This window comes from Mauremys reevesii, linkage group 2 (genome assembly GCF_016161935.1).
Source record: "Mauremys reevesii isolate NIE-2019 linkage group 2, ASM1616193v1, whole genome shotgun sequence".
Taxonomy (NCBI): domain Eukaryota; kingdom Metazoa; phylum Chordata; order Testudines; family Geoemydidae; genus Mauremys; species Mauremys reevesii.
Window position 1 is genome coordinate 145,190,655 of NC_052624.1, and position 19,254 is coordinate 145,209,908.

The following is a 19,254-nucleotide window of genomic DNA, read 5'->3' on the forward strand; positions in this document are numbered from 1 at the left end:
TGGCGCTGCCCTGGGCAGGGAGCAGAGGCCCGGGGGGCACAGCTCCAGCTGGGGGAGCAGGGAGCTTTGCCCCTAAGAATCCGATCTGGAAACTCCAGTTGGACTTGGCTGAATAAGGGGAGCATGAGCGAGGCCAAAACTTGTGTTCCACTCCCAGCTCTGTCACAGACCAGCTGGGTCAGGCCCCCCCCACCCCGGGTCTCAGTTTCCCCCACCTGTACAATGGGGGATGGGCGGGGGAGGGAGATTCCATTGGGTCCCAGCAGAGCTCTGGGCTGTTTTGAACAAACCCTGTCGCCCCCACCCGAGACAGCAGCTGCCCCACAACCCCAGGCAAAGCCCTGGCAATGCCCTGGTGCAAATCAGGCGAAGCCCCATAGAAATCAGTGCTGTCCCTAGAGGCAGAATCTGGCCTGCGACTCCACAGCCCGGGAGCGACGAGCGTTGCGCTGCACAGCCCCGTTCGACGCTCGGCCGGCGCGCATCGGCCCCAGCGGGTCTCCGGGGACCATTAACACTGATGAGCTCAGCTCTCGGGCCCAGCAGCCGTGAAGGAGCCTGGCTTTTCCCTTCCCAGAGAACATTTAATGCCAGTCAAAGGGACTCAGGAACAACCCCCGAGAGCCCTGTGGTACATCGCCCAATGCCTCCTGGCCACGGGCTCCCCAGACCGCCCCTAGAGCAGTGATTCACGACCTTTTTTCATTTGTGGACCCCTAACAAATTCCGAAGGGAGGCGCAGACCCCTTTGGAAAGCTCTGGTCTGCAGCTGTTGTTAGAGTCTGTTCAGTGAGTTTTCAGCCTAAGCCCGCAGGGGTCTGCGGAGCCCAGACTGAGAACCCCAGCCCTAGACATCACCCCAGCGCACGATCCTGCTTGGCTCCATTTCACTGCGCGGATGCAGAGCCGCCCACTAGCCTCGCCAGGCACCTACGTGAGGCAGTTCCCTGGTCAGTTGCTCTTGGTCCTGGGGGTTTTCGTGCCACACAATCACGGCCCCGTGGTGCAGCATGACCCCGTCCCGGGACAGCACGTGGCAGCGCGTCGCTGCATGGGCCACGTGTCATCCCAGCATCCCCTTGGGCCACGTCCTAGTCTGAGGCCTAATGATTGTTGCAGGTCTGTGCCAGAGCCTGCGTACACGTGGGCCCCACCTCAGGGAAGCCCCAGCCCCAGGGCCGAGCCTTCTGACACTTGTGCATGGGAGGGACTCTGCTCCATCCCCTGACGCCAGTAGGATCACCCTGGGCAGGATCGGGCCCTCACTGCAATGAGCGGAGTCTTGCCGAATCACACCAACTCTGCAGCTCCTTGCCCGATCCTTACCCGGGGGAGTAAGGGCTGCAGGGTTCACTCCTCTACTCTACTTTCGGCTGGAGATCACCTCACAGCATCCCAGGGGCACCCCCTTTCTGGGAGAAAGCTGCCCCAGCCCAGCCCAGCTGCTCCCCACAGGGCGCTGGCTCCAGAGGCTGCAGATCACCCAGGGGTGGGTGTTTCAGGGGTGGCCCAGGTATCTCCATTCCCCTCTTCCCTTTGAACGTGGCAGGGAGGAGGAGGGGGGGATTTGTGTGGCGTTGTGATTAGAGGGCCAGATCTTTAAATCAGCAACTCTCCCTGACTGCACCCAGGATTTCAAAAATAGGGGGGGTGATTTTCAAAAAGCACAAGGGTGGGGTGAGATGCATGGAGCCCTTTGGCTTCCCCCAGGCCTGTGCTCCTCTCTGAAAATCTGCCCCATATTCGGCGCTATTATTACAGCCAGATAATAAGTGACAATGCATTACAGCCACCCAATTGCTCCATCACTGCCTGGTGAAGCCCCGTCCGTCTGTTTTGTACGACACCGGCTGCACCACAAGGTGATTTACGCAGATGTATTTCTCCCTCGATTCGTTCCGATTCCTGCCTTGTCTCAGAGAAAACATGCTACAGCGATGTTCCAGAGACCAGGGCCAGATCCTCAGCTGGTGTCAGTCACTGGGCATCTGCTGGAGCCAGCGGTGCGCAAGTTTGCACCAGCTGGGCGTCTCGCCCCCTCACATTGCTCCAGCTGGCAAAAATACGTGCAGCATTTTTCAAATATATTTTCGGGTCTGAAACCTATTTATTACCGTGCTGTGTGTCCGCTCTCTCTCCCCAGAGGGGTGGGGAATATAGGGATATCTATACATATGGGTGTGTTCATGATGTTGGCTGTGTTTGTGTATGTTAGACTGTGTGTATGTTGTGAGTTGGTGCATATCTGTATATTTGACTGTGTGTGTCTAGACACACTGGGGGTGGGAAGGCGTTCATACAGAATTATGGGGGTCTGTGGATGCTGCGGCTGTCTGTATGTTGGCTGTGCACATAGTGGGTTGTGGATGCTGTGTCAGTTTGTCCATGTCTGTCTGGATGGATGGTGGGTGTAGGTTGGCGGTGTGTGTCTATGGCTTTGTGTCTGTCTGTTCCAGTCTATGAATGTGTCTGTACAATTGCATTCTTTGGTATGAGGATCCGTGACTGTTGGTGTGTTGACAAGTGTATCCTGTACACTGGCGTGATGATGCATGTCAGTATCCTGGAGTGAGTGTGTGTGTGTGTGGATGTGTTGGCGTGTTGACACAGTGGTGCATGCATGGGCCATGGGGTGGGCAACTGGGGGCGTGCAGTGGGGAAGTGGGGAGGGTGGGGAGTGGTGCATGGAGGTTGCTGGGTGGGGGTGCAATGGGGTGGGGGCACAGTGGGAGTGTCTGGGTGGGGGGGCACAGTGGTGGGGGTCACAGTGGTGCATGGGGTGGCTGGTTGGTGGGGCGCAGTGGTGGGGTGGGGGTCACAGTGGTGCATGGGGTGGCTGGGTGGGAGGTGCAGTGGTACATGGGGTTGGCTGGGTGGGGGGGCACTGATGAGGGTGGGGGTGCAATGGGGAGTGCAGTGGAGGTGTGGAGGTCACAGTGGTGCATGGGGGTGGCTGGGGGGGTGCAGTGTTTCATGTGTGACACACGGGTTGGGGGAACACAGTAGGGGGTGGCCTTACCTTCCCCGGTTGGGCCCCATGGCTCCCTGCTCCTCTGGGCTCAGACTGGGTTTTTAAAGCATTTTATGCCTTTTAAAAAACAACTCTCTCATTTCTCTGCGCCCAACCCCCAGCTCTGGGCCGTGAATGATTAAACCCTGGGCCTGGGCTTATGCTCCCCCTGCACCTGCATACCAGCCCCCATTAATAATTACAGCAAGGCGAGGGCGGGCTGCCGAGTCCTGCTCCCATGGCACCAGAGCCAAACCTGCGCTCACCACAGCCACCACAGGATCGGGCCCATGGACAAGAGGCCTGGTTCTTGTCCCTGCTCCCCAGCTCCTTCAAAGGCAGGGGGGCTGCTTGGGTTGATGTAAATTACAAGGGAGAGAAGGATCAGGCCCGGGGCATGCACTAGGGTGACCAGAGAGCAAGTGTGAAAAATCAGGACACTTTTTTTTTTTGCAGGGGGTGGGGTTATAGTTGCGTATAGAAGACAAAGCCCCTAATATTGGGACATCTGCTAGCCTGCCTCTCCTGGAGCTGAGCAGGGCCAGGTGACTAGGGCTATAATTACGCCCCCTCCCAGCCCATCAGCCCCCCCCAGCTCCTGTGCTGAACTGCTCCTGCTTCTGGACAGAGCAAAACGTTCCAAAGAGCCTCAAAGCGACTTGGGACATGAAACCCACTTGGACTCCGGCCCTGAGATCACTCGCCAGACGCCCCTGCCTCACGGATCCGGGCTCCCGAGTCACTTTACAAATGGCAGCTACAGGTTCCACGTCTTGCCAGCCTGGCTCTGGGGACGGGGGAGGGGTGCCCACAGGGGCATTGGAACAGTTTGTACAGTGGGGGGGGGGGGCTGAGAGCCACTGGATCAAACTAACTCTGCCCCCCAAGTTCCAGCACCCCTGCCTCAGAGCTGTGCCGGCAACAGCCTCAGCTGGTGATACTGGTCACACTTGTTTGCCTTGGGGATCTGTCCCAGCCCCAGGAGAGGATTGGCTGCCATAGCCAGGTTGGTACAACTCTGCTGGCTATGCTCCCCCCGCAGACAAGGCCTCTCTTGTCTTTTAATGGAGTCGCTTGGGACGGGATTCACATGCGAGTGGTGCGGAGCGGTACACGTGTGTGCGATTGAGACCCGGGATGGAGATACGAGAGTGAGCAGCTACCTCCTGGCTATGCCCATGTCATAGAGCTGGGTGAGCGTTCTGCAATCCATGGTTTGTGGCTACATGATCTATCTGGGTGTCCTTCCTTATTCCTGCTCAGATGTAGTAGGCCCTTGTGTTAGTGTGTGGTACACACCCACTGCTAGACTGCAGCTTGCTACACAGCTCCATATAAAATGTACACAGTTACAAACACAGGAGAACACAAGATAGCTTGCAATACACAGACACACACCCCACAGATACACAAGAGAATCCCAACTCACTTACACCGGTCTCTATAGCATAGATCAGGGATCAGCAACCTGTCAGAAGTGCTGTGCCGAATCTTCATTTATTCACTCTAATTTAAGGTTTCATGTGCCGGTAATACATGTTAATGTTTTTAGAAGGTCTCTTTCTACAAGTCTATAATATAGAACTAAACTATTGTTGTATGTAAAGTAAATAAGGTTTTTAAAATGTTTAAGAAGCTTCATTTAACATTAAATTAAAATGCAGAGCCCCCCAGACCGGTGGCCAGGACCTGGGCACTGTGAGTGCCACTGAAAATCAGCTTGTGTGCTGCCTTCGGCACGTGTGCCATAGGTTGCCTACCCCTGGCATAGATACTGGTAGGCCTCTAGACATAAAACATACACAGCAGAGCTCTAATGTAGACACAGTAACACACATCTACCTCGCTATCTAGACAGGTGTGCATATGTTTGTGTCTAGATAGAGAAATACCCAGTGATAAGAAATCACAGCTATGCAGCACCCAGGTCATTTCTTTGATGTATTTACTTGTTTGTCTGGTGTCGCTGTCCCTGCGCCCAGACATGAAGGACCCACCGCGCTCTGTCCTGCGATCACAGGCTGTCTTTTCATATTTAACCCCTTCCCTCGGCAATCACACACACTCCTTTGGATACATTTGTAGCCTCTTTGCCCCATTGTCTCAGGCCATATTTAAAAAAATAAAATCAGACGGACGTGTGGCAAGGTGACCCTTTAAAATTAATTAACCTTCCCCCTCCTTTCCCCCCGAACGTAACCCTAGATTTATGACAAGCTAATGAAAAACCCTGGGTAAACTAAGAAAAACAGAATAAATTCCTGAATGTGACTTCAAAAAAAGTGTCAGTCAAAAACAATTAGTCCCCATCCATCACTGGGACAATTAAAGTGACAAAGCCTGAAAAGATACTTATCTTGAAACTAATTCAGGGGGTAGCTAAATTATCTCCTAATTAACTTTCATTGAGGACTTTTTCTTGCGGGGCTGGGGGCGGGGGCGGAAGAGTACGAGAACCGTCTAAAAATAAATAAAAATAAAAATATCAGGCTGGGTCTTAGAACCCCCCCCCCCCTCTGGATGGCCGGGGATTGTGCCTCTGGGGGCCTCGGATTACACGGGTGTCTTTTCAGTCTAACACCAGTCCCCCAATTCCCCGTGTCTCCCCACTGAACTAAGCCGGGGCCTGTGAAAGCCCCGTGTATTGTAGCTCAGATTTCTTCTCCTTTCCTTTTTCAGATTCTTGCGCCCTATTTTTGGCCCTGCATAAAACACGAACCTGCCTTGGAAAAGGGCTTTTGGTGCCAGTGTCCATTGTTTAGTTGGGATTTCCATTGCCCCTGTCCCAGCGGAGTCAGCCGGAAAAGAAGCACCAGCCGCTCGGGGAATTCCAGGTCCGAGCACAATCCGATGTCTGAAGCGGGGCCGGGGGCGATCACACTAACCCCCAAACCCGCTAGCCGGGGAGTGAAGGAGCTGGCGAGGGAGAAAATGCACTGGCCAAATCCCCCGAACCACGGACAACTTGTGCCGGAGACGCTGGGCGCAGAATCGCCTGGAATCAATTTTTCTTTTTAAGAAAATGACACTTCCCACAATCCGGCCGCGCTTTGTAGGATCCCGGGGTTTGCTGCCGCTTGGGTTGGAATAGCGCTGCGGATGGAAACGGACCTGAGGGTGGCAGAGGGCAGCGCGGCTGGGTCGTTAAGGGGCTTCGTTGTTTTACAACGTGTCTGGCTTTTCCCCCCGGCGCAGGCCAGGCCAGCGGACATGGCATTGCGGTGACCTGCGGAGAGATTCGTTTCTCTCTAAACAAGGAAGCTCCCGAAGCAGAAACGAATCCTAGACTATCAGGGTTGGAAGGGAGCTCAGGGGGTGTCTAGTCCAACCCCCTGCTCAAAGCAGGACCGATGCCCAGACAATTTTGCCCCAGATCCCTAAATTCACAACCCTGGCTTTAGCAGGCCAACGCTCAAACCACTGAGCTCTCCCTCCCCACATTGACCGCTTGGAGTTTAGGGACCGATTTCGCGTGGGAGAAATAGATTTATTTCCTCTCGGCTTTTCTTTGTGCCATGGCAAAGTCCCTGGATCGGTCTGATTTGTTTAAACTCAATTCGGCCTCGTGAGTCCGAATTGAGGCTCCACACTGCAGCCCCCCGTTTACACCGGGCCGGCGGGAGGGCAGGAGAAGGAAAAGGGAAGCGAGGTCGCGAAGAGAAATGTGGGATTTAATGTGGAGGGGGAAGAAACACGTTCGGTGCATTTATTTTTAACGAAAAGAAAATAACATGGACCCCCCCAGCCAGGGGCTGCTGGCAGAAAAAGCGGGACCCGAGCTGAGCCCCGCGATCAGCACAAAGCCGGGCTCAGGTCTGATGTGCCAAGGGGCAGAGCAGATCCGAGTCCCTTCGCTACTGAAACCACACAACTAAAACATGCCCCGATCCGGATCAACGAGCCCCCGCTTCATGGAAACACACTGCTCGGGGCGGCAGCTCAGCCACTGACATTCTCACCAGTTACCTGGACCCGCCGGCTTTACACAAGAACCGGAGGGACACCGGCGTGTGTTACACAACAACCTGAATAGAGAGATACGCCGATCCCTCAGTGCCCCGCTCCGACCCCGCGCTATTACATCTCACGCGTCCGGAATTAATGGGAAATATCGATTGTGTCTCCGGGATCAATAGACGCGAAGCGCTCCCTGTAAATCCCCGTTTGTCTCCCTGCCTGCCTCGCACACACCCCTCCCTGGGCTAGTAGCTTCGGACAGACACAGGAGCTTGTGGGGCAAATAACCACGTGGATCCCCCCCGCCCCGGAAAAGGTGTCAAGCCGAAGCCCCCTGGCCCCGCCGCGTGTCCCCAAAGCAGCGGGCTTCCATCCCGTTCCCTGTCACCTCCGTGGGCCAGCAGGACCCGAAGCGGAGCCGGCCGAAGCGAAGGAAAAGTTCTGCAAACTCCCCGCTTCCCCAGCTCAGCCCCCCTTGTCCGCGGCCCGGCTTTTGGCAGCCCGTGCGCGGGTTGCTTTTGTTTGCCAAGGGCTTTTCTCCATCCGTGCCAGCCCCTGCCCAGAGCCCCCTGCTTCCCGCGGGCGGCTCGTGTTTATTCCCACACCGGGCGAGGGAGCGGCGATTTCCCGGCCCACTCGGATCCCCGCTGCCCCAACCCCGCATGTATTCGCCCCGCCAACTGTCCAGTCAATATTCAGCCCGGGCCGCCTCCTGCATTGCTCTGCACAAATCAAGTGACTCGTCCACATGGCAGGATCTACGCCCGTGTTTCCCCTGCTTTCGGGGCGCCCGGCTGGGTTCATGTCTATATTTGAATGGGGAGATTTTAATGACACAATTACCCCGGGATTAACTGCGGGGTAGTTAAATCTGGGAGAGTTTTTTCTCCTTCTTTAGGAAAAAAATCCCACAATTCTCTCCCATTCAAATAAACTGTACTAGGCCCCGCGATAGCAGCCTCCGTCCTGCTAAGGGGGTTCGCTCGGGATGAGGCTGGGTTCACTCCAGACCCTTGATGAAGTGACTGGAAGCTCAGCACTCAGAAGGGGGCAAATTTGACTTTAAACTTCATTCCAATTCGACTTTCAACTGAAAATGCCCGTTTCAGCCTGGCCGCCCGAAGGGGAGATTTCCTTCTGCTCCGGGGTCTCGCTCCCCTTTGGGCGATTTCCCAAAGCGAGGGACCCGCGATCCATCAGCCATAGAAGGTACCAGGTAGCGTCACCGCAAAGCAAACGAGCCCGGGGGGAGAGAGACCCACAGACACACCCAGTATCTGGCTGGCCCTGCTCTCGGACAGGGGAAGAAATGGCCCATCCACAGGAGACCGGAGGTGAACTGCTGGAGGGGCGCATCTCGGGCGGAATCCCCCCCCACCTCCTTGGAGCCAGCATTTCTCACACCCCCCGAGCCCCAAATCTTCCATCGCCAAGTGGGGTCGCAGCGAAGGCTCCGATCCAGCCCAGCGCGGGGATCGGCTGGAGGACGGAGGAGGCCCAGGCGGGGCAGATCTTACCTGATCGGATGGTGTTATGGGGCATGGCTGGTTAGGGGGCGGGGGAGATCGCCCCTCAGAAGGAAGGCGGGCAGCTGCTCCTGGCGGCAGATCTCTTCTTCCCAAGCAGGCGCTGGGCGCTGCAGGGGGGGTCACCTTTGGATCTCAACCCCCCACACAAATGTCTTGCAGGCCTGGAAAGGAGAGAAGGGGAAAATGAGACGCTGGAAATGGCCAGGAAACCCAGGCAGCCCCCTTCTGCAGCCAGGAGGGACCCAGGAGTCCGAGGCAGCCTCAGCTGTGGGATGCTTAGGGGTGAAAATCCAACCAGTTCTGGGAGATGGGGGGTCACAGCCCAACCCCCCTCCGCTAAGGGTCGCCCCCTTCACTTGGAAGAGCGATTTTACACCCCACCCCCCCGAAATCTGGGCTCCCCCCGCCCCTGGGGAGCAGAGATCCGAGCACTCATGGGGGGCGGGCGGTGTTGCTGTTACCTGTTCGGCTGCAGCACCCGCCTCCAGCTGCCTGTCTCCGAGTACCCGCTCGGCGGGGGGAGGGGCGGGGGCAGCACCACCAGAAATCTCCGTTTGACTTTTGATTGCTTGGGAAGTTTTTTCCAATCAGAGTCATTTCCAGCCGGTTTTATCCCACGGGGTCCCCCCGAGAGCGGCCCGGCAGAGCGGAGAGGCGCGGGATTGGCTGGCTGGGGTTTTGGAGGGGGAGGGGGGTCATGGCTGAGTGGCTTGAAGAGTTAAAAAGAAAGACACAGGAGCCGGGGTTTGTAGACTAGGGAGGACTGGGGGGGGGAGCCCCTCACACTGTCCCCCCCTCGCCTGGGCCAGGGCTTAGGGCCACGGGTCTGGGCAGATCTGGAGTGGTTAGCTCCAGATTGTCTAGTGCCAGCACATCCTTCCCTCAAGCCCAGGGATCTGTTCCCCTTGCAGGCTCCTGACCCGGCAAAGGTTCCAAGCCCAGAATCACTTCCACTCAGTGCCAGGTGCCAGTCCCTGCAGGTGGGGCCCGAGGAGAGCCCACAGGAGGGTGCAACCGGCTGGCAGGCCTGGCCCCAGCGAGCAAAGGCCAAGACCAGCCCTGGGTGAGCAGGTGTGTGCGGGATTGGGCTCTCCTGTCATGCCAGCAGTGTTCAGGTGCCACGCAGCGATGGTGGGAAAGCGACAGCCTCCGGGAGATGCAGGCTGCTTTCCAAACTGCCAGCTTTGCCTGAACAGGGGGTGAGGAATCAGGATCAAACCGCTTGACCTTGAATCACTTGCCCTGAGACATCTGTGAGTGTGTGTATGTGTGTGTGTGCACACACATGCATGATGAGTGTGTGGGTGGGCACATGTATGATGAGTGTGTGGAAATGCACATGTATGGATGAGTGTGGGAGCATGCACACATATATGGTGAGGGTAGGATGGGTGGAGGTGATGATCTAGAAAAGGGCACAGTGTCATTATTGATAACATTTCACCACTCTTTCCACATGCTCCTGGCCCTGCCTGTGTCCCCTCTGTTATGTTCCTGGCACACACCCCAGAGAGCAGCTTTATAAAATAGAAATCCTCTCAATGCCACATAACTTTGTCACTTACAATCAAGCACACGCAAGAACCATAAAACAGAAAGAGACAAAACAGGCTGCTCCCAAAGGCAGTGAGCCGCAACACACCCCACCTTGATCTAGCAAGCTGGCTCGCTGCGGATTGATTCTGATCTCACCTTGCCCTGCAAAGCCCCCTATCTGCAAGAAGGACCAGGAAAACACCTGAGAATTTAAAGTGAGACATCACAACATTAATACTGTTTTCAGTACAAACTACAATGAGTCTCAGTTGCTGGGAAGTCGACGCTCACAAAGCAGGGAAGGGACTTGCCCAAAGACACCCAGGGCCACAGCCAGGCACAAAACTCAACAGTTCCAATTCCCAGCCTGGTGCTCTGCCCGCTAGGACACACTGCCTCCAGTCAGAGATATGGTTCAGTTTCCCTCCTGGCTTTTGTCTTGGTGTTTATACAGCATTAGCTGTTCTGGGCAGGATTCTCCACTGCAGCTTGTGTGGGCCAGTTCTGCTCCCCTTGACGCCTGCCGCAACATTCCCCAGGGCTCAGCAGAGCCAGGCCCGTCAGTATACATCATAGCAATGTGGGTAGCTGTGGGACCTCCAGCTGTAGACAGGGACCCCATGGTGCTAGACTCTGTACGAACGCAACACAGAGAGAGAGGCTTCTGCCTTGTGCTGCCCCTCACCCTTGGAGAGCAGCACAGGTGCTAGGCTCGGCTCTGCCACTGGCCTGCTGGGTGACCTGAGGCAAGTCAGTGCCCTGTGCCTCATTTTCCCCATCTGTAGAATGGGGATAATGACAAAGCCCTCCTTTATTGTTCTCTGGAGCATGGCCCTGCATTGACTATAATAGGCTGCCCACTCAGGCCCAGGATCAGAGCTACAGACAAGCTAAAGTCCTTGCCCCAAGTGCCTTTCAATCTGTCCTGGAAACCGGTGAGAGATGGGGGAACCAAGGCCCTGGCAGCAAAGCCTGCACTCTGGGAAGGGGGGCAGGATGGACGGGGTACTCAGCATGGGGGGAAGGTTGATAGAGTCCTTGGTCTTGGGGGAGAGAGGTGGAGACTGGGTAGTGAATGGGGCAGGACCAGGCCAAGGGTTCATAGGGTCTTGCAGGCATCACACCTGCCCTTTGGTGTCATTGCAGGGCACTGGTGTTACTGTCCCTTCCAAACTAACTGGGATGGGGGGAGAGAGAAGCATGTGCCAGAGCCCCCGGTGCAGGAGGAGGGATTGCTGCATTCTGGGGGGCTCTGATGGCACCATCCCAGGGCGTGTCCTGGCGCACAGCTGGCTGCCTGCCATGCTAGATGCCAGAGGGCCAGCTGGAATCCAGCACTTGCATGAGGCAGGGCTACATGCAGGGCACACCATGGGGCACTGCAGAGCACATACCCTGTGCTGCATGACCATCCACACGCTGCGAGTGTGCTGGGCCCATAGCCTGTCACAGCTGGGGTTGGGTGTCTGAGCTGCGGGTGGTGCTGGGAACCCAGGTCAGTGTTGTGCTGCGTCCCATGGCACATCATGCCAGGCCACATGCTCGGGGGCCCACCAGGATATCCCCGACATCACAAAGTGGGGACTGGCTCAGTTCTGGCTCTGCCCCTAGCTCCCTGCAGGACTCTGGACAAGTCATTTAATCTACCTGGGGCTGCATTGCCACCTGTACAATGGGGAAACTAGCGCTGCCTTGCCACACAGAGTGCATGAGACTAATGCCACTAATAACTGTGAGGTGTCCAGACACCACGGTGATGGGGGCCGGATAACTAGATGGATATAGGCGGGTGGGTGGGGATTGAAAGGTAGATAGAGGGGCTGTATACAGGGTTATATAGACAGACTGGGAGTATGGGGATGGATAGATAGATAGAGGGGCTGTATGGGACTGGATGGATAGAGGTGTGTGTATGGGGAGGGAAGGATAGATAGATAGAGAGGTGTGTATGGGGTTGGATAGACAAGAAGGAGGTTATGGAGATGGATAGAGAGATAAAGGGGGTGTTTGGGGCTGGATAGATGGGTGGAGTGTCTGGATGGATGGATGGATGGATGGATAGAAGGAGTATCTGGGGATGGATGGATACAAGGAATGTCTGGGAAGGGAAGGATGGATGGATAGATGGATGGAAGGAGTGTTTGAGGACAGATGGATGGATAGAAGGAGTGGTGAGGGATGGATGGATGAATGGATAGAAGGACTGTCTGGGGAGGGAGGGAGGGAGGGAGGGAGGTTGTGTCTGGGGATGGATGGATGGATGGATGGAAGGACATGATAAAAGGGAGAAACATTTGCCATGCTCTCTTTCTCTCTTCCACCTACATCTACAGACACCACCACCAAGTGACTGAAGCGCTAATCAAAGGGCAGAGCCTGGCTGAAGAGAAACTAGCCATCTTGTGGTGAGAAGCATCTAAGTTTGTAAGAACAACGAGGAGTCCGGTGGCACTTTAAAGACTAACTGATTTACTTGAGCATAAGCTTTCATGGGTAAAGAAACCACTTCTTCAGATGCATGGAGTGAAAATTACAGATACAGGCATAAACATACTGTCACATGAAGAGGAGGGAGTTACCTCACAAGTGGAGAACCAGTGATAACAAGGCCAATGCAACCAGGGTGGATGTGGTCCACTCCCAATAATTGATGAGGACATGTCAATAACAAGAGAGGAAAAATTGCTTTTGTAGTGAGCCAGCCACTCCCAGTCCCTATTCAAATCCAAATTAATGGTGTTAAGTTTGCAAATGAATGGTAGCTCTGCAGTTTCTCTCTGAAGTCTGTTTTTGAAGGTTTTTTTGTTGAAGGGTGGCTACTTTTAAATCTGTTCTAGACTGTCCAGGGAGATTGAAGTGTTCTCCGATTGGCTTTTATATGTTACCATTCCTGATGTCTGATTTGTGTCCATTTATTCTTTTACGTAGAGACTGTCTGTTTGGCCAATGTACATGGCAGAGGGGCATTGCTGGCACATGGTGGCATATATCACATTGGTAGATGTGCAGGTGAACGAGCCCCTGATGGTGCGGCTGATGTGATTGGGTTCTTTGATGGTGTCGCTAGAGTAGATATGGAGACAGAGTAGGCAACGGAGTTTGTTACAGGGATTGGTTCCTTGGTCAGTGTTTCTGTGGTGTGGTGTGTAGTTGCTGGTGAGTATTTGCTTCAGGTTGGGGGTCTGTTTGTAAGCGAGGACTGGCCTGCCTCCCAAGCTCTGTGAGAGTGAGGGATTGTTTTCCAGAATAGGTTGTAGATCATTGATGACATGCTGGAAAGGTTTTAGCTGAGGGCTGTATGTAATGGCCAATGATGTTCTGTTTTTTCCCTTGTTGGGCCTGTCCTGTAGTAGGTGACGTCTGAGTACCCGTCTCGCTCTGTCAATCTGTTTCCTGACTTCCCCAGGTGGGTATTGTAGTGGGTATTGTAGTTTTAAGAATGTTTGATAAAGATCTTGTAGGTGTTTGTCTCTGGGTTTTTTACCCACGAAAGCTTATGCTCAAATAAATCTGTTAGTCTTGTGGATAAAGACTAACATGGCTACCCCTCTGATACTTACGTTTGTAAGGGCATTGAAAGTGTTCAGATCAGCTTAGAATGTGTTTTGTTTTCATTTCATCTGATCAAATCTGACTTGTTATGCTCTGACTAATAATCACTTAAAATCTATCTTTATAGCTAATAAATCTGTTTGTTTATTCTACCTGAAGCAGTGCGTTTGGTTTGAAGTGTGGCAGAAACTCCCCTTGGAATAACAAGCCTGGTACAGATCAATTTCTTTGTTAAATTGATGAACTCATATAAGCTTGCAGCGTCCAGCAGGCATAACTGGACCCTGGAAGATGGAGGTTCCTAGGGTTGTGTCTGGGACTGGAGATACTGGCTAGTGTCATTCGGTTGCAAATAGCTGGGAGCAGCTTACATGCCAGAGGCTGTGTGTGAACAGCCCAGGAGCGGATAACACCAGAGGGGAATGTCATACACTCCTTTTATCCATCCCCAGACCCTCCTTCCGTCCATCCATCCATCCATCCCCAGACACAACCTCCCTCCCCTGATACCCTACAAGGCCTGCCTTATAGGTAAGATCACGATTATATGAAAGTGAGGAATATGGGGGTTACAATACGCTCCCCCAAGGTACAGAGCATCACATTTCCCCCCTTAGTTTACTGCAAGAGGGTTAGTCACAGACTAGCTCGAAGGCAGTTTGTGTTATAGTTCTCTGGGCACCCAGCCATCAAGGCCAGGAGGCAGTGTGCCTCAGTTTCCCCATTCACACACAGCAAACCAGGTTTTTTTATGTTTCTCTGCTGTGTTAAGCAGGTATTAATTGAAAAGTAGCATTATCATAAGGTTTAACATCTGTGTCAAAATTCTTATCCCCAAAACTTAACATTAACACCAACATTTTTATCAGAGATGGGTGTTTACATGTATCTTTATGATACCACGCCCTCTGTTCAGATAGTCTAGTTCGAGGTTAGTTTGTTCATTACCCAGGGTGTCCTTTGACTCTCTCCCATGTAATCAGTCACTGGCTTTTCCTTCCCTCCAGTGTTCCCCTTTGCGTGGGCTCTTAATTTAATCATGTTTCTGGAATTTTGGTGCCTCAGGGTCTGGCAAGATGGGTGTTCACGGGGATCCTGCACATTGGCTGGCCCTTTGAGGAGCGGTCTCCCAACCCCAGGACTGTACATGTGCAGAAAATCCAGATCCCTTTTTGGGGTCACCCTGTGTTTCCCCCTCCCAGCACTGGGTCCTTCCCTGCCCCCTAGAGGGCTGTGATCTGTGCTCTGTGGGCAAGGTGTGTTTACCCTTTGATCACATTCACCTTTTCCCAGCAGCTTTCCCATAACTGCTCCCTGTGTCTCACCAGCCTGGGAGAACACACACACACACACACGCACACGCGTGCGCACCAGTTGGGTCATTTGTATTCTGGCAAACTACCACCTGGCAATTTCCTGCTCCCAACTCCTCTGATTATCACAGGCGTTGGAGCTGCATCTTGATGTAAAGAGACACAGTTACTTTCCAAAAACCTATCAGAAGTAGCATCCTGAAAAACTGGGACCTGGATTGAGGTACCTCCGCCACCCCTTTGTCTGTCCCCAAGAAGTCAGCTGTGTGACTGCTCCCCTCCAGGAGGTCAGTTACACAGTTCCCTCTCAAACCCTGGGTCACAGGCTGAGTGTCCTGGGCATCCTGCCCCAAGTGCCTAGTGAGGAGACATTCCTGTACCCCCACTATTCCTTCCCCCATTTCCTCCTCTGGGCCCTGCTCTCAGACACATTCCTCTGTGCTCCCTAGGAAGGGGTCTGTCTCTTGTTCATCTGCAGAACTCTGCCAGCTAACAACTGGGACAGTTTCCTTAATTCTGGACAACCCCTCTCCTGCCCCTGTGCCTGAGGGCACGTTGCCTTCTGCTGGAAAGGAGCTAGTTTCAGCCTCTCCCCTACTTGAAAGCACCTGCTTCCCTGTGTTACAGAGTCACAGGAATCCTCACCCACCTCAGTGGTTTCTGAGATACCCTGCCCCTTCTCTGGGCTCTCCTCTGGGACACATTTCTCTCTGCTCCCTAGAGCCCGGTTTGCCTCTGGTTCAGCTGTGACCTGCTGGCAGCTAACAACCTGGACAGGTCTCTCTCTGGCTGACATTACAACCCCATCCCTTCCTGATGTGGTGTTGCCTCCAGCTGCAGTGCAGGAGTTGGTCTCAACCACCCTCCCACCTGGAAGCATGTGGCTTCCCCCAGCTGCAGAAGAATCAAGGAGACTCTCTCCCATTCTCTCAGCTGTTCCTGAGACCGTACCCTTTCCCTCCCTCGGGGGTCCCAGCATAACACTCCCTCCTGCTGCAGGCAAATACTTTAACCTGAGCTACATGGAAAAAATCATTACCCAGGAGCAGGTGGAATAGGAGGTGTTCCATCACCCCCACAGTCAGAACACTTTCCAAACCTTCCCACACCAAATGGATTTCAGCTAGTGGTACAAGGAATCTGCTTTTGCCCACCCCCACAATCTCTGCCATTTGGCCAGGTAACATATTGGCCTTTGGAACCCCACTCTGCTTAACCAGAGAGAGCTGGGCCCCTGTATCCCTCTGCCCCAAGCATTCCCTGCCATCAATTTGGACAGCCGAAACATGCTCCATGTCTGGTTCTGAAGAGGATGATGTCACAGAACCAGTATGATAGGTTTCAATGGCCTGGGGGTTTTATGTGGTGAGGACAGCAGAACTAACATGAGCTATTGTTTGCCTGCTTCCTCCTAGCACAGGGCATCTATTCTTCAGGTGATCAGTGGAATTACACTGATAACACCTGGGCTCGTCTGCTTTTACAGGAAATTTGGGATGAGAGTTACCAGTAGAGGAATGGTTTTGGGGTAAGAGAGTGTTTAGGCTCCCAACCCTGCTCTCTCTTCCCAGGGGCAAAATGGGATCCTCCCTTCCCACCAGTTTTATACCCCTCTTTCTGTGGCCTGCCCTCAATAGACGCCTGATTCTGTTCAAAGGCATCAGCTAAAAAATCCATCTCCTCCACAGACTTTACATCTTTGACCCATAGACACTGCTTTACACCCGCCTTACATATGCTTAGGAAATGCTCTTGAGCAACAAGATCCAACATTCCCTCAAACCTTGCCACCTCCTTACCCCGCACCTATTTCCCCAAGAAATCGATCATTTGGTTTACATATTCCCCATTACTCATCTCAATAGCCCTCTTCAGATTCCTAAATGTAACTCGATATGTTTCAGGGGTAATTTGAAAACTTCGCAAAACAGTATCTTTAAATTTACAATAGACTAAAGCATCTTCAATAGGCATCCCACTGAATGCATTTCAAGCTTTGCCAGTTAATTTCACAATCAGGGTAGAAACTCTCTTATAAGGAATTTCATGTATTACACACAGCCTTCGAAGGCAGTCAGTTATTCAGCAATATCATCTGTCTCCTTGTACACAGAACATAAATGTTCCCACTTGTGGATTTTTCGAGTGATGGGAGTCATTGGGGTCGGGGGGTTCTGGTTCAGCTTCTCTAGGAGGTCCAGTTGGTGTTTGCGCTCTCTCTCCTTCTCTTTCTTCCTGCTCTTTTTCTTCCATGGCCCTTCTGTGTGCAGCCTCCTCCCTGCCTGCCTCTGCCTCCATAGTTTCCCTGGCCGCAGCTGCTTCTTTGAGCCTCATTCCTGCCTGCCACATCTGAAACGCGCCGTCCTTTGCCTTCTCTGCCGCGTCCAGTCTGGCCAGCTCTAGTTCTGTAGCTGCCTCACTGCTAGTCAGTTTCCTGCTTTCTTGTGCTTATTTCCCTCACCCGAAATAAACAAACAGAAAATAACAAACCTGTGACCTCCTCCTGACTGTTCTTAGCCACTGCACTTAAGATTCACTTAAAATCTCAAATATCAGTGCTTAAAGTGTGAACTTCACTTGGAGTAACAAGCCGCGCATACACCCTGCTCGCTGCGCCACTGTGACGTTCCCCTCTGGTGTTGTCTGGACCGGTGATCTGCTAGGTCACCCAAATGCTTGACTCTGGGAGCCAGCCTGACCCTGCTCTGCTGTGAGACCCCCCGCTCCTGGGCTGGTCACGCCCAGCCTCTGGCATGTAAGCTGCTCCCAGCTACTTGCAACCGAATGACACTAGTCAATATCTCCGGTCCCAGACGCAACCCTAGGAACCTCCGTCTTTCAGTGCCCAATTATGCCCTCTGGACGCTGCAAGCTTATATGAATTCGTCAATTTAACAAAGAAATTGATCTGTACCAGGCTTGTTATCCCAAGGGGAGTCTCTGACACACTTCAAACCAAACGCACTGCTTCAGGTAGAACAAACAAACACCTTTATTAACTACAAAAGATAGATTTTAAGTGATTACAAGTCAGAGCATAACAAGTCAGATTTGGTCAAATGAAATAAAAGCAAAACACATTCTAAGCTGATCTTAACGCTTTCAGTGCCCTCACAAACTTAGCTGCTTCTCACCACAGACTGGCTGGTTGCCCTTCAGCCAGGCTCTCCCCTTTGATCAGCGCTTCAGTCGCTTGGTGGTGGTGTCTGTAGATGGAGGTGGAAGAGAGAGAACATGGCAAACGTCTCTCCCTTTTATCATGTCCTTTCTTCCCTCTTGGCTTTGCGCCCCCCCCCCCCCAGAGTCAGGTGACGTGAGCATTACCTCATTGCAGTCCCAAACTGACCAAAGGAAGGGGAGTGGATGACTTGAACAGATCCTTTTGTTGCTGCCTAGGCCAGCATCCTTTGTTCCTGTGAGGCTGGGCTGGGTTTGTCCCATCCCTGCCCTGATGAGGTGTGAACTGCCTCTCTGCTCTTGGAGAGTTTTTGCCTGAGCTTATTTTAAGCCATGAGGACACATTTTCAGCCTCATAACTATATACATGAAATTATAACCTATAACATCACTGTAACAACACTGCTCAGTGCATCATGAGCCTTCCGAAGACACCCGACATGACAAACTTTGCATTGATACCGCACAATCATTTTACAAGGATGAACATGGTGGTGCTGGGTGTTCCCCCGAGGTACAGAGCATCATAGAGTGTCTGGGGATGGATGGATGGATGGATGGATGGATGGATGGGGGAAGGAGAATCTAGGGATGGATGGATGGATGGATGGATGGATGGATGGATGGATGGATGGATGGGGGAAGGAGTATCTGGGGATGGATGGATGGATGGATGGATGGATGGATGGATGGGGGAAGGAGTATCTGGGGATGGATGGATGGATGGATGGATGGATGGGGGAAGGAGTATCTGGGGATGGATGGATGGATGGATGGATGGATGGATGGATGGATGGATGGATGGGGGAAGGAGTATCTGGGGATGGATGGATGGATGGATGGATGGATGGATGGATGGATGGATGGATGGGGGAAGGAGTATCTGGGGATGGATGGATGGATGGATGGATGGATGGATGGGGGAAGGAGTATCTGGGGATGGATGGATGGATGGATGGATGGATGGATGGATGGATGGATGGGGGAAGGAGAATCTGGGGATGGATGGATTGATGGATGGATGGATGGATGGGGGAAGGAGTATCTGGGGATGGATGGATGGATGGATGGATGGATGGATGGATGGATGGATGGGGGAAGGAGTATCTGGGGATGGATGGATGGATTGATGGATGGATGGATGGATGGATGGAAGTAGTGTCTGGGAATGGCTGGAGCA

The 19,254-nt window shown here is 53.2% G+C and overlaps 1 protein-coding gene across 10 annotated transcripts in view; it reads right to left on the reverse strand.

Annotated features, from left to right (window-relative positions):
* Positions 1 to 10,188, reverse strand: part of PAX8 (paired box 8) — a 46,004-nt gene extending 35,816 nt beyond the window's left edge. For 9 of the 10 annotated variants that reach the window (XM_039524761.1, XM_039524764.1, XM_039524759.1 and 6 more), the window contains exons 1-2: positions 8,958 to 9,067; positions 8,485 to 8,657 (exon numbers count right to left, since the gene is read on the reverse strand). In XM_039524761.1, coding sequence (XP_039380695.1) covers positions 8,485 to 8,509 — 25 coding nt within the window. In that variant the 5' untranslated portion in view covers positions 8,510 to 8,657; positions 8,958 to 9,067. Of the gene's footprint in view, positions 1 to 8,484; positions 8,658 to 8,957; positions 9,068 to 10,143 lie in introns of those variants that run through there. The other variant, XM_039524756.1, reaches the window with a different exon arrangement.
* Between the last annotated feature and the right edge of the window lie 9,066 nt (positions 10,189 to 19,254).